Here is a 12,259-nt window from a genome sequence, read left to right on the forward strand (position 1 = left end):
TCCCGCCGGCTGGCTCTGATTGGTAGTTTCTAGGAGAAAGTAGAGCAGCTTTTTACACAGGTTGTCTTATACCAAACTGTCTTGACAATTTAAGCAGATATGTAAGAACAAAATGTTTTATAAAAGTTGCGTCTTGCAGCTTTAATGCCAGCAAAGTTCCAGCTGCTTCCTGGAGTCCAGATCTTCCTCACATGTTCAGCCTGAACGTCTTCAGAGCTCAGAACGGCGACGCTCTCTGGTATGTGTGGCATGTTTGTGCTTTTACTGCGCCGTGGTAGCCGGTGTGCCGCAGCTCCTGCTCCGACCGGGTCTGTGTGTGTGTGTGTGTGTGTGTGTGTGTGTGTGTGTGTGTGTGTGTGTGTGTGGGTCAGCTGTTGCCACAGCTGTTGTTAATGCTGCAGGTCAGCCGCCTCACGCAGCTGCAGTCACAACATGTCTGCGCTGCTGAAACTGAATCCCCAGCAGGGATGAAACCACTGCTGGGGATTTTATCTTCAAGAAAAGAACAAAGATGAAGAGATTTTTTTATTTCCACCATATTTATCAAAGGACAAGAAGATAAATACAAAAAGCTCCTCATCCTTCCTGGTTTCAAACTTTTAAATTATTACTCAGCTTTTCACTTTACCTACATGTTCTCTTGTCTTTCCTATTTTAAAAAGTGACAGAAAAATCAGCTTTTGTTTCATATTAACAGTCCAGTTAAAAACAGTCATAAATGACAGATTTGAAATATTTGATCATTTTAAGCTAAAATACAATTTTACTCTTCATTTACAATAAAGGTGTGTCAATAAATAGCAACTGTTAATTTATTTAAAATAATAATTATACTAGGATTTTCATCACAGGTCATAAATTTATTCACATTAGAAGCAAAGAACCTGCTTTATTTATTTTATTTTAAGGCTTTTGGAGAATTTTTCTCAACAGTCTAATTATTATTTTAATATTGTTGAATATCTTTTTATTTCATAGTGTGTTTTTATACAACCATGTTGAGCAGAACAGTTTTAAATTCAATCTCCAAGTTAAATAAAACAATAAAACAATAAAATTACAGCTGACTGACTCACACTGTGGCTCTGCTGCCACCTGCTGGACTAAACGCTGCATTACAGCTGGACTCAGAAATGCTGTTGGTTTCTTTCACTACATTATTTGACTTTTGTGTTTTTGGCTTTGTGGCTGGATTAATATATCTCTAAAATGGAAACACTACAGTAGTTTTATTGGGTTATTACTGGATGATCTTAAGGAAGTAGAAACGTAAAAACAGAGAATCTAACAACAGATTAGGAGTGGACATGAACGCTGGTGTTATTTTTCAAACCCCAGGCAGCTCAGATTTTCTGGCAGTGGAAGAGTAGATGCGCTTGCTGTTGGTGGACACTGTGAGGCGCTATTGCTGCTCTGGCGCAGGACCGGACAGACGGGGATGAAGGACTCCACGGCCTCGTCCACCTAGACACACAGCATGGCGCTCAGCAGCGGCAAAGGAAACCAGTCATGAAAAATTCACATTTTGAATATTTTTGTCCTTCAGTCTGAGCTGCTTCTAAAAACACTTTAAAAATACCGAGCCGTTTTGTGGCAGTAACATCAGGTTTTTGGTGTCTGGAAAATGAGCCGTTTAATAAAAACGTTCCTATTGTTGGGTTACAGTGAGCACTGCGCTGTCACCGAGCAACTCAAGTGGAACTCCAGCACATTTGGTCAGCTGGTTTTACTGCTGTGTCTACAATGGCTGCTGGAAAGGAAAAGTGTTTTGTTGTTGACTTACCATCCAGAAACCACCGCTGCATTCTTATTGGTTGTGCAGGAGGTTCCACTTCTGCTTTTCAAACATGTGCAGTTGTGTAATTGCACATCTGTTTGCAGCCATTTTCACATTGGAGTGTAAACATTAAGGTGAGGGGTGTGGCCACCAGCAGCCAGTTTAGATTTACATTTTTAAAACTGACCTCACTAAGATGTCATTATCTCAGAATGATTTTGTGCCAGAAATGTAGCGAACATGTGTTGTACCTGCAGGAGGGCCTTGGCTGCGTTCTGCAGGTCCTTCCTGCTCACACACAGGCGGAGCTCCTGAGCAGCTTCAGACAGGCTCAACGCTTCGCCCTCTGGGTCCTCACTGCTCAAACTCAGGCCGGTCAGACTCTCTTCCAGGCTAAAAACAAACCGAACAGACAGACCCGTCTCTGAGGCTGAAACCACTAATCCATTCTTGATAATCGTCAACTGATCTCGTAACCTAACCTCTTCTCTGGATCAGAAGAAGAGTCCCAGACCCGGATGGTTTCCTCCAGCTCGTCTCGGAGCGACTGCCCCTTGGTGCTGGACAGAACCTGGGTCACGGTGCTGCCGGGGAACAGGTTCATCATCATCGGGGGGATCTGCACACACAGACACACCGTCATCAGGTTTCCTGAGTGAAATGTGAAGATCGGCTGAGGACCTCCTCGTTGTCGGGGTCCAGGATCAGCAGGCGGATCAGGTCCTCTCTGGCGCCCCTCAGGTCCTGGATCCGGCGCAGCGCCTTCGACCGGTACTCATAGTACTGACTGGTGGTCGGGTTGTACGTGATGGCCAAGGAAAACATGTCGGCTGCGTCCTGGAAGTACCTGCAGACACAAGCACACAGTCACTGAACCTGTGAGGGAGTTCTTGTGGGAGTTCTGGTGTTCTGGTTCTGACCAGTCCTGGAAGCAGAAGGAGCCCAGAGTGCTGTGAATGATGGCCAGGCGGAGCCTCAGCGCCGGTTCGTTGGGACTCAGCATCTCCTCGGCCTGCTGGTAGTCCAGCAGAGCGTAACACCAGTCGGCCTGCCTGAAGAAACAGTCTGACCAGAACACAGACCGGGTCACAGAAACCCAGCAGAACCCAGCAGAGCCCAGCAGAACCCAGCAGAACCCAACAGAGCCCAGCAGAACCCAGCAGAACCCAGCAGAACCAGCAGAACCCAACAGAACCCAGCAGAACCCAGCAGAACCCAACAGAACCCAGCAGAACCCAGCAGAACCAGCAGAACCCAGCAGAGCCCAGCAGAACCCAGCAGAACCCAACAGAGACCAGCAGAACCCAGCAGAACCCAACAGAACCAACAGAACCCCAACAGAACAGCAGAACCCAACAGAACCCAACAGAGACCAGCAGAACCACATTCACATCGTTGGCATTTAGGACAAAAACAAACTTCAATCAGTTCAAATTCTCTAATAAAAAATAAAATCTCATTGATTGAAATATTTTTTGCTACAGATGATCAAATATTCATAACTTACATTTTAGGCAATAAAATGTTTATTTTCTTTCTTAAAAACACAAATTGATTAGAAGAAGCTCATTGTTTATCGGGTTAACTGATCAGAGTGATTGATCTATGAATTGATAACTAAAACAATAGTTTCACTACTACACTAAAAAAATATTATTGTTGTTGTTAGTGAAACAATGCAACAAATACAGAGTTACACTAAATGTCTCAGTTATGCAATAAATACACAAAGAAAAATCATTTTAACAATTTTAATAATTGATTTATTATAAGTGTAACTCTGCTGGTTGCAGTGAGAGCAGAGGAACCGGATCAGAGGAACCGGATCAGAAGAACCGGGTCAGAGGAACCGGATCAGAGGAACCGGGTCAGAGGAACCGGGTCAGAGCTGATCCGGTTCCTCTGATCCGGTTTTCCTCCGGGTCACATGACTTCCTGCTGCGCCGGCTCTACCTGCACAGGTAGCAGCTCTGGCAGCTTCAGGGCTCAGTGGGAACATTTAACTCAAACTGTCTGATCCTGCTGAAGGGAATCCAGTGAAAGTCAGAGACTCAAAGAAACCTGCTGAGTTTACTGCGATAGGAAACTTTAAAAACTAATTTGTTAAATAAAATATAAATAATTTGAGCTGAATTGAATGTTTTAAGTCCTTCAGATTTCAGTCTGGAGAACAGAAGCATGAAGATGTCATTTCCTGTCTGTGGGTCAGCTTCCTGTTAACTTGGTGAAGTTGTGGCATTAAGAACAGGCAGTAAAAGAATAAAATCAAGTGCAAAAGATGGTTTAGGTATCAGAAGAGATTCCTGCTTCAGGATGATTGGACAGCTCACCTCCTCGGTTCAGGTACAGGCCGCCCAGGTTCTTGTCCTCCTTGATGGCCTTGTTGAGAAGCAGGAGCGCCTCGTCGTAGAGGCCTCTGCTGAAGCACTGGACGGCGAAGTCGTTGTAGGTGAGAGCCAGCTGCAGCTGCACCTCCTTCAGTTCAGGGCTGCTCTCCTTTCTCTCCTCCTCCTTCGGCTCGCAGAGCTCAGCAGCCAGGACCAGATCCTCGATGGCCGAGATGAACTCCTTCAGACGTCGGTACAGAATCCCTCTGGAGGGAGACAAGCTGCTTCAAACCAGAACTCGGATGTTTTCACATGAAGGAAACACAAAGTCCTCTGAAGACACTGACCCATTTCCTGCATTCAGACTGAACCAGAGTTCACTTCAACCTGATCCAAACCAAGACAAGGTTGTAGCAAATTTTTCTGCAGGATAAATTATCCAAGATGTTAACACTGTTGATTTGTAATGGTATTGACTTATTCTGAGAAATCAATAAACTTTAAATTCTAATGAACATTTATTACTGAACGTGGAAGACATTTTAAAAATCAACAATAAATAAACAAAACAACAAATAAGATAAAACATTTCTGTAAACAAAATCATCCTTAAAAATCCTAGCAGACTGAAGACTTTAGTCATCCAGGGTTTGGATGAAAAAAGAGGAAAAAACACAAAAACAATAAATTATACAAATCTTGGGTTTGCTTATTGTAACAGTCTCACCGAAACCTGTTTTGGTTTAACTGCACCGGACTGGAGTTGGATTAAAGAGAACCGGACTGGAGTTGGATTAAAACAAACCAGACTGGAGTTGGATTAAAGCGAACCGGACTGGAGTTGGATTAAAACAAACCGGACTGGAGTTGGATTAAAGCGAACCGGACTGGAGTTGGATTAAAGCGAACCGGACTGGAGTTGGATTAAAGAGAACCGGACTGGAGTTGGATTGAAACAACCGGACTGGAGTTGGATTAAAGAGAACCGGACTGGAGTTGGATTAAAGAGAACCGGACTGGAGTTGGATTAAAACAAACCGGACTGGAGTTGGATTAAAACAAACCAGACTGGAGTTGGATTAAAGAGAACCGGACTGGAGTTGGATTAAAACAAACCGGACTGGAGTTGGATTAAAGCGAACCGGACTGGAGTTGGATTAAAGCGAACCGGACTGGAGTTGGATTAAAACAAACCGGACTGGAGTTGGATTAAAGCAAACCGGACTGGAGTTGGATTGAAACAAACCGGACTGGAGTTGGATTAAAGAGAACCGGACTGGAGTTGGATTAAAGAGAACCGGACTGGAGTTGGATTAAAACAAACCAGACTGGAGTTGGATTAAAGAGAACCGGACTGGAGTTGGATTAAAACAAACCGGACTGGAGTTGGATTAAAGAGAACCGGACTGGAGTTGGATTAAAACAAACCGGACTGGAGTTGGATTAAAGAGAACCGGACTGGAGTTGGATTAAAGCGAACCGGACTGGAGTTGGATTAAACGAACCGGACTGGAGTTGGATTAAAGCGAACCGGACTGGAGTTGGATTAAAGCGTACCGGACTGGAGTTGGATTAAAACAAACCGGACTGGAGTTGGATTAAAGAGAACCGGACTGGAGTTGGATTAAAGAGAACCGGACTGGAGTTGGATTAAAACAAACTGGACTGGAGTTGGATTAAAGAGAACCGGACTGGAGTTGGATTAAAGAGAACCGGACTGGAGTTGGATTAAAACAAACCGGACTGGAGTTGGATTAAAGAGAACTGGACTGGAGTTGGATTAAAGAGAACCGGACTGGAGTTGGATTAAACAAACTGGACTGGAGTTGGATTAAAGAGAACCGGACTGGAGTTGGATTAAAGAGAACCGGACTGGAGTTGGATTAAAACAAACCGGACTGGAGTTGGATTAAAGCGAACCGGACTGGAGTTGGATTAAAGCGAACCGGACTGGAGTTGGATTAAAGAGAACCGGACTGGAGTTGGATTAAAACAAACCGGACTGGAGTTGGATTAAAGAGAACCGGACTGGAGTTGGATTAAAGCGAACCGGACTGGAGTTGGATTAAAGCGAACCGGACTGGAGTTGGATTAAAGCGAACGGACTGGAGTTGGATTAAAGAGAACCGGACTGGAGTTGGATTAAAGCGAACCGGACTGGAGTTGGATTAAACGAACCGGACTGGAGTTGGATTAAAGCGAACCGGACTGGAGTTGGATTAAAGAGAACCGGACTGGAGTTGGATTAAAGCGAACCGGACTGGAGTTGGATTAAACGAACCGGACTGGAGTTGGATTAAAGCGAACCGGACTGGAGTTGGATTAAAGAGAACCGGACTGGAGTTGGATTAAAGCGAACCGGACTGGAGTTGGATTAAACGAACCGGACTGGAGTTGGATTAAAGCGAACCGGACTGGAGTTGGATTAAAACAAACCGGACTGGAGTTGGATTAAAACGAACCGGACTGGAGTTGGATTAAAGCGAACCGGACTGGAGTTGGATTAAAGCGAACCGGACTGGAGTTGGATTAAAGAGAACCGGACTGGAGTTGGATTAAAGAGAACCGGACTGGAGTTGGATTAAAGCGAACCGGACTGGAGTTGGATTAAAGCGAACCGGACTGGAGTTGGATTAAAGCGAACCGGACTGGAGTTGGATTAAAGAGAACCGGACTGGAGTTGGATTAAAGAGAACCGGACTGGAGTTGGATTAAAACAAACCGGACTGGAGTTGGATTAAAGCGAACCGGACTGGAGTTGGATTAAAACAAACCGGACCGGGGAGACGATGCACCAATAGAAACCTTCTGGCTGCAGATGATCCCACCTGAACAGGTAGAGCTGTCCATTCTCCGGGTTGCTCTCCAGGGCGGCGTTGATCAGGCAGAGCGCCTCCTGCAGCTGGCCTGACAGCATCCGGATCACCGCCTGCTGCCTGTTCTCCTCGCAGGCCTCCATCAGGTGCTGCTGCATCGCTCTGGCCTCCCGGCAGCCCGGGTCCAACTTCAGCGCTGACCGCACGTCTTGGATGCAACGGGTTGTCTGAGGAGAGGCAGAGTCCTGCAGTTAGGGCTGAAAATATTCACATCATTGAATTAAAAAACAACTTTTTAAATCAAATTAAATGCAGAGTCTGTAAGTAATGAATCTAATTTTATGTATAAATTTCACATAAACTCCATTTACTACTTACTTATTGAATAAATAAACACTTCAGCTCAAAAACAAATGCATGTATTATTTTTAACCTGTTATTTATGTTATTCAACCATCAGATCGGAGCAAAATGTTCCTCTATCAATCACATTTCCAGCATTTCAGGAGCTTCTGGAAATGTGGAGTTGGACACTGACGGTAACGTCTGCAGCACGTTTAGCACTCAGATGCTATTTTAGCTTCGCTGACAGGCTAACTGCTTTTAGCACAACTTGAAAACAACAATAGTGTTTTCCACATCGCTTTAAAGCAGTAATTCAGCCCAGAGGGCCGAGAAAAACGGCTTTCCATCGCCATTAGCACAGCTGTTAGCAGATGCTAGCGGAAGCCGCTTGTGCGTCGGATTTACGGTTGTACCAGAAACATACCGGAACGTATGCATGTAAAAATAGCAATTAAATATGTTATAAATGTGGACTTAATGAAGTCATGTGATTATTTAAACTCTGATTCCCAGTTGTCGTATAAATGCCAGTGTGTGACTTTGCCTGATCTCTGACATGTTCAACAGGTTTTATGTTTCTGTCTGTGAAGTAAAGCCACCCAAAGCGTTGGAGAAATGAAAGCTGGCCTCCAGATTCCTCTGACTAATGATTTGGTTTCATTTGCTAATTATAGATCCTGACTGTCCTGTTGAACCGGCTTCATCACACCTGAACTGAGCGTCAGGAAAACCAAACGCTGAGCAGGAAGTAGGGAACCGTGCTGGGCTCAGCTTCTGGCCAAAAATGACTGAAAAGGGGGGAATTATTGCAAACATACCAGAAAAAAACAGGTTTCTGGTTGGTTACCTGGAAGTCAGAAGGTTGCGGGTTGAAATGCAGAAGCACTGCTTCAGGCGATGCAGGTGAACTGCATGCAGTGAGTGAATGATGGACGTGTTTCAGATGACCAGAGCAGCTCTGACTAAACGCTGCAGTTTGGCTGCACAAATGTTGCACATAAACATTTCATTTTCTGTATCTTGATGAAAAATCACTAAAAGTTAGTTTTCTTATTCCAAGTGTACTAAGACATTTACCCTAGAAACTAGATCAAAACTACTTGGTAAAACTTTTTACAGTGTAACCAAGTGAGACCTACACTGTAAAAATACAAAATCTTACCAAGTATTTTGTCACAACTTGAACACAACAATCGTGTTATTAACACACTGGAAATAAGATCAAACTTTTCAGTTTGTTTTAAGTGAATCACATGGAAACATGTTTTTCTGTCAGTGAAGTGAAATGATAGCAGAACTAGAACTTTTTCATCAATATTAAACAAATAAAACAAGCTGCTATATCTTACTAAAAAAATGACTTGTTAGTAACAAGTTAGTTACATCTTATTTAAATTGTACCAAGATATTTGCAGTAGAACCCAGATCAGAAATATTTGGTAGGACTTAGTGTTTTTACAGTGCTGGTCCCACCTGGTTCCGGTCTCACCTGGCTCTGGTTCCGGTCTCACCTGGTTCTGGTTCCAGTCTCACCTGGCTCTGGTCTCACCTGGCTCTGGTTCCGGTCTCACCTGGTTCCTGTCTCACCTGGCTCTGGTCTCACCTGGTTCTGGTTCTGGTCTCACCTGGTTCATGGTCTTGTAAACTCTGGCTCTGAAGACGTGAAGCTCGGCAGTCGGACCCTCTGCGATGATGAGGTCCAGTTCCTTCAGACAGTCGCTGTGTCGCCCTGCGGCTGCCAGGCAGGCCAGGCTGCAACGAGAACCGAGACTCAAACACAGAAAACTGACCTGAAGGGTAAAAACCACAATTAATCTGATTCTGGAGTGGAAAATAAAATGAGCTTTAAGTTTCTCAGAGTTTTGGAAGCCTGGAAAAGATGTGGAGGAAAAGCAAACTGTACAAACGACTAACAGCAAAAACCCGACTATCGAATATTGCAAATATTTTCAGGCACTTGAAATAAGACAAAACAAACTTAAAGTAAGATATAGGAATGTTTTAGTCAATAATTAATTGATACCGATCAAAAGGTACGAGTCCCATTTCCCTTTTAACAAAACTTTTTCCCATGTTTTAAATTAAATAATCTAGAAATTATCACAAATATTAATTGACTTAAGCTATTGTTTCTTACTGAAAAGTTACTTGTAAATTAGTTTTGTCTTATCTCAATATATTTAAACTAGAAAATGAAGCAAAATACTTGGTGAGATTTAATGTTTTGCAGAACAAAAGGTTCATGTGAATCTATGTTCATCTGTCACTTTAAATCAATTTAATCCTAATAAACCAGAAACAGAAACAAAACAATAAAACAAACATTTTGTCTCAAAATCTTGTTGATTAAAATACAGTAAAAATATTAATGGTTATAAAAACAAAATAAGTTTCTAACATGAAATCATGTTTTTTATTTTTAGATTCTCTTTTTGTTGATTTGCTGTTATTTGCTTGGTTCTGTGAGAACCAGAACCGGGAGGAGATTCTACGGACCTTCTGATTCTGAAGGCGTAGGCGGCCTCCGGCTTCAGCTCGGCAGCTTTCCCGAACACGTCCAGCGCCTCCTGGAAGAGGCCGCGGTCGAACAGACACTGAGCCTGGACAGAACCAGAACCAGAACCAGGACTTCAGTCAGAACACAACACAACACAACAGAACACAACAGAACCAGAACCAGGACTTCAGTCAGAACACAACACAACAGAACACAACAGAACCAGAACCAGGACTTCAGTCAGAACACAACAGAACCAGAACCAGAACCAGGACTTCAGTCAGAACACAACAGAACCAGAACCAGGACCAGGACTTCAGTCAGAACATTACTCATTAGCATCTTATTTTAAGCCTATAAGTGACTTTAAAATGTGATATTTTTGTAATACAGTGTTTATTATTCAGCCTGTCACAATAAGCAATTAAAACTAACTCAATAATTTCCATTTGCATGATTTATCGTTTCTCTTTTTACCAAAAACTGGATGATAAATTCTTCAGTTTGGTCTCAACTGGTCCTTTTTTGAAGGATCATTTTGTTTACTTTATAATTCATTTTATTTGTTATTTTGTTTATTGTTTTTGTCCAGTTCCAGTGTTAAATGTTCATTAGAATTCAAACTTTTTGATCTTTGAGAATGAGATTCTGCATTATTATGACATCATTACCATTATATGACTGGAAAATGGTTTCAAAATAACAATATTATTATGTGTCCCAATAACCTGTGGGATAATTTATTATCCAGTATTTTTTTTATCATGACAGGACTATTTATTATGCATTAATTAAGGGTGAGAAAGAGACAAACGCTACTCAAATCTTGTAATAAACAGTTATTAATGAGATATAAATGGTTTGTAAATGAATTGAAACCATATTTATAACTATTAGCTATTTATAAGGGAGCTTTTTTGTGAAGTTGTGCCAAACACTTAATTCACTGTTAAAGGTCTTTTTATAAGGAAGAGTCCAGTTCAGATTGGATCTGTGTTTTTGTATTGACCCCGACCCAAACAAAGGACAAAATGAGCAGAACCAGCAGGACTTCGGGTCAGAACAGAACTGGACTTAACTGGGCTGATCCGTTTAAGACGCCAGCTGTCAGAAACCATCAGTTTTATTCACAGTAAAATAGTAAAATTGTTTCCTCAGTTTGGAAATGCAAGAAGATCAGCAGAACAAATAAAATACAACACTTCTTTATTTCCCTAAAGAGAAATGTTTCACCTGCATGTAGTAGATGAAGGCCAGTCGAGCGTTGAAAGCTCCCGGCTCCAGAAAACTGGCCTGATTGTAAGAGTCGGCTGCAGACTGGAAGTCACACAGCTGAATGAAAGCATCGCCCAGGCTCACATACAGCTCAATCTGCGGCAGAAGAGTTCAAACATATCAAAAGTCTGTTTCCCAAATCAAAAGCAAATATTGTTAGTGAGTTTTCACCTGTTTAGGCTGCAGGTAGATGGCTTTGGTGAAGCACAGCACAGCCTCCTCATACTGGAACCTCTCCATCGCCCATTTTCCTCTTCTAAAACTGAAATGAAAAGCTTTAATTATTGCCTCCAAGAATCAAATGTTGCACATATTATTGCTATGAATCATCCACAGGTTTAATTGTATCTTTCAGGAATCAATTTCAGAAAATTCTGTGGTAGATGCTCTCTGGCGGTGAATTGTTTTCTTCTGCAGAGTGTGTTAGTAATTGATTTTGTCCTCACTGCTCTGCAGCTTTGCCCTTAATGATTTTGTCCGGATTCAGTTTTGGTTTGAGAAAGCGATAATCTCTGACTGCCACAAGCCGATCACTGAAGTCCACATAGGTGCTTCTTCTCCTGGCCCTTTCCAGCTTCACCTCGGGGGGAAACACACTTTCTCCATCGTCATACTGATGGACAGCAGAGGTTGGAAACAATAAAGACAAGAATCAAACATTCTCACAATACTTTATCAGATACGTTTTTGTTTCACCTTCTGACCAGGTGAAGGTTAGACAAGAATAAAACAGATCTACTAAAATATTATCATAAAATCTCTTTTCATTTGAAATAAATAAAATTAGGATAGAAAAAATAAAATAGTTTTGACATTTAATTTAGTTTTATAATAAAATTGATTAAAATTAAAGGTAAATGCACAAAAGTCAAAGCAACCAAATGAAAAATGACTGAACAAAAACATCCTAGATTGAAATTAAAAACAAAAATGAAAGAAACCAAAAAAAAAAAAAAAAAACTCATTGATTAAAGCTTAGGCTTCAATCAATTTCATTATTGGGATTGAGTTACGAAACTAAGCAGTTATCTAACCCTGAAAACTCTGTTTTGTCTTTATTGACGTTGTTTGTTAATAATTGACTCACTGTTTGGTCATCGTCCATGTTGTTGGCATGAGCTGCTCAGCTGCTGCAGCATCTGCCTCGTTTCCTTCCGCTTCTGTTTCTACACTTTAACATTGACTCTCAATGTTTCCATGGAAACCAACGCAAAACACCACC

General features: G+C 42.1%; 1 protein-coding gene across 1 annotated transcript; it reads right to left on the reverse strand.

The window, feature by feature from the left end:
• Nucleotides 1–546: 546 nt before the first annotated feature.
• On the reverse strand, nt 547–12,233 carry LOC129366067 (tetratricopeptide repeat protein 16-like). The gene is made up of 13 exons (XM_055039653.1): nt 12,125–12,233; nt 11,484–11,650; nt 11,209–11,299; nt 10,996–11,133; nt 9,762–9,865; nt 8,891–9,017; nt 6,933–7,147; nt 4,108–4,370; nt 2,698–2,842; nt 2,459–2,624; nt 2,260–2,396; nt 2,029–2,170; nt 547–1,464 (listed from the first exon to the last, which is right to left on the reverse strand). Exons 1-13 carry the CDS (start codon nt 12,140–12,142, stop codon nt 1,321–1,323), a joined length of 1,857 nt encoding a protein of 618 aa, XP_054895628.1. The 5' UTR covers nt 12,143–12,233; the 3' UTR covers nt 547–1,320.
• Between the last annotated feature and the right edge of the window lie 26 nt (nt 12,234–12,259).

The sequence above is a fragment of the Poeciliopsis prolifica genome, unplaced genomic scaffold (genome assembly GCF_027474105.1).
Source record: "Poeciliopsis prolifica strain line A6 unplaced genomic scaffold, Auburn_PproV2 SCAFFOLD014, whole genome shotgun sequence".
Taxonomy (NCBI): domain Eukaryota; kingdom Metazoa; phylum Chordata; class Actinopteri; order Cyprinodontiformes; family Poeciliidae; genus Poeciliopsis; species Poeciliopsis prolifica.

Excerpts from the sequence above, each read along its gene's own strand:
- LOC129366067 (XM_055039653.1), bottom strand. Across the intron at positions 11,300-11,483 it reads AAGGGCAAAGCTGCAGAGCA|TTTTAGAAGAGGAAAATGGG; the intron begins GTGAGGACAAAA and ends TTTTCATTTCAG. Across the intron at positions 2,625-2,697 it reads TCCTTCTGCTTCCAGGACTG|GTACTTCCAGGACGCAGCCG; the intron begins GTCAGAACCAGA and ends TTGTGTCTGCAG.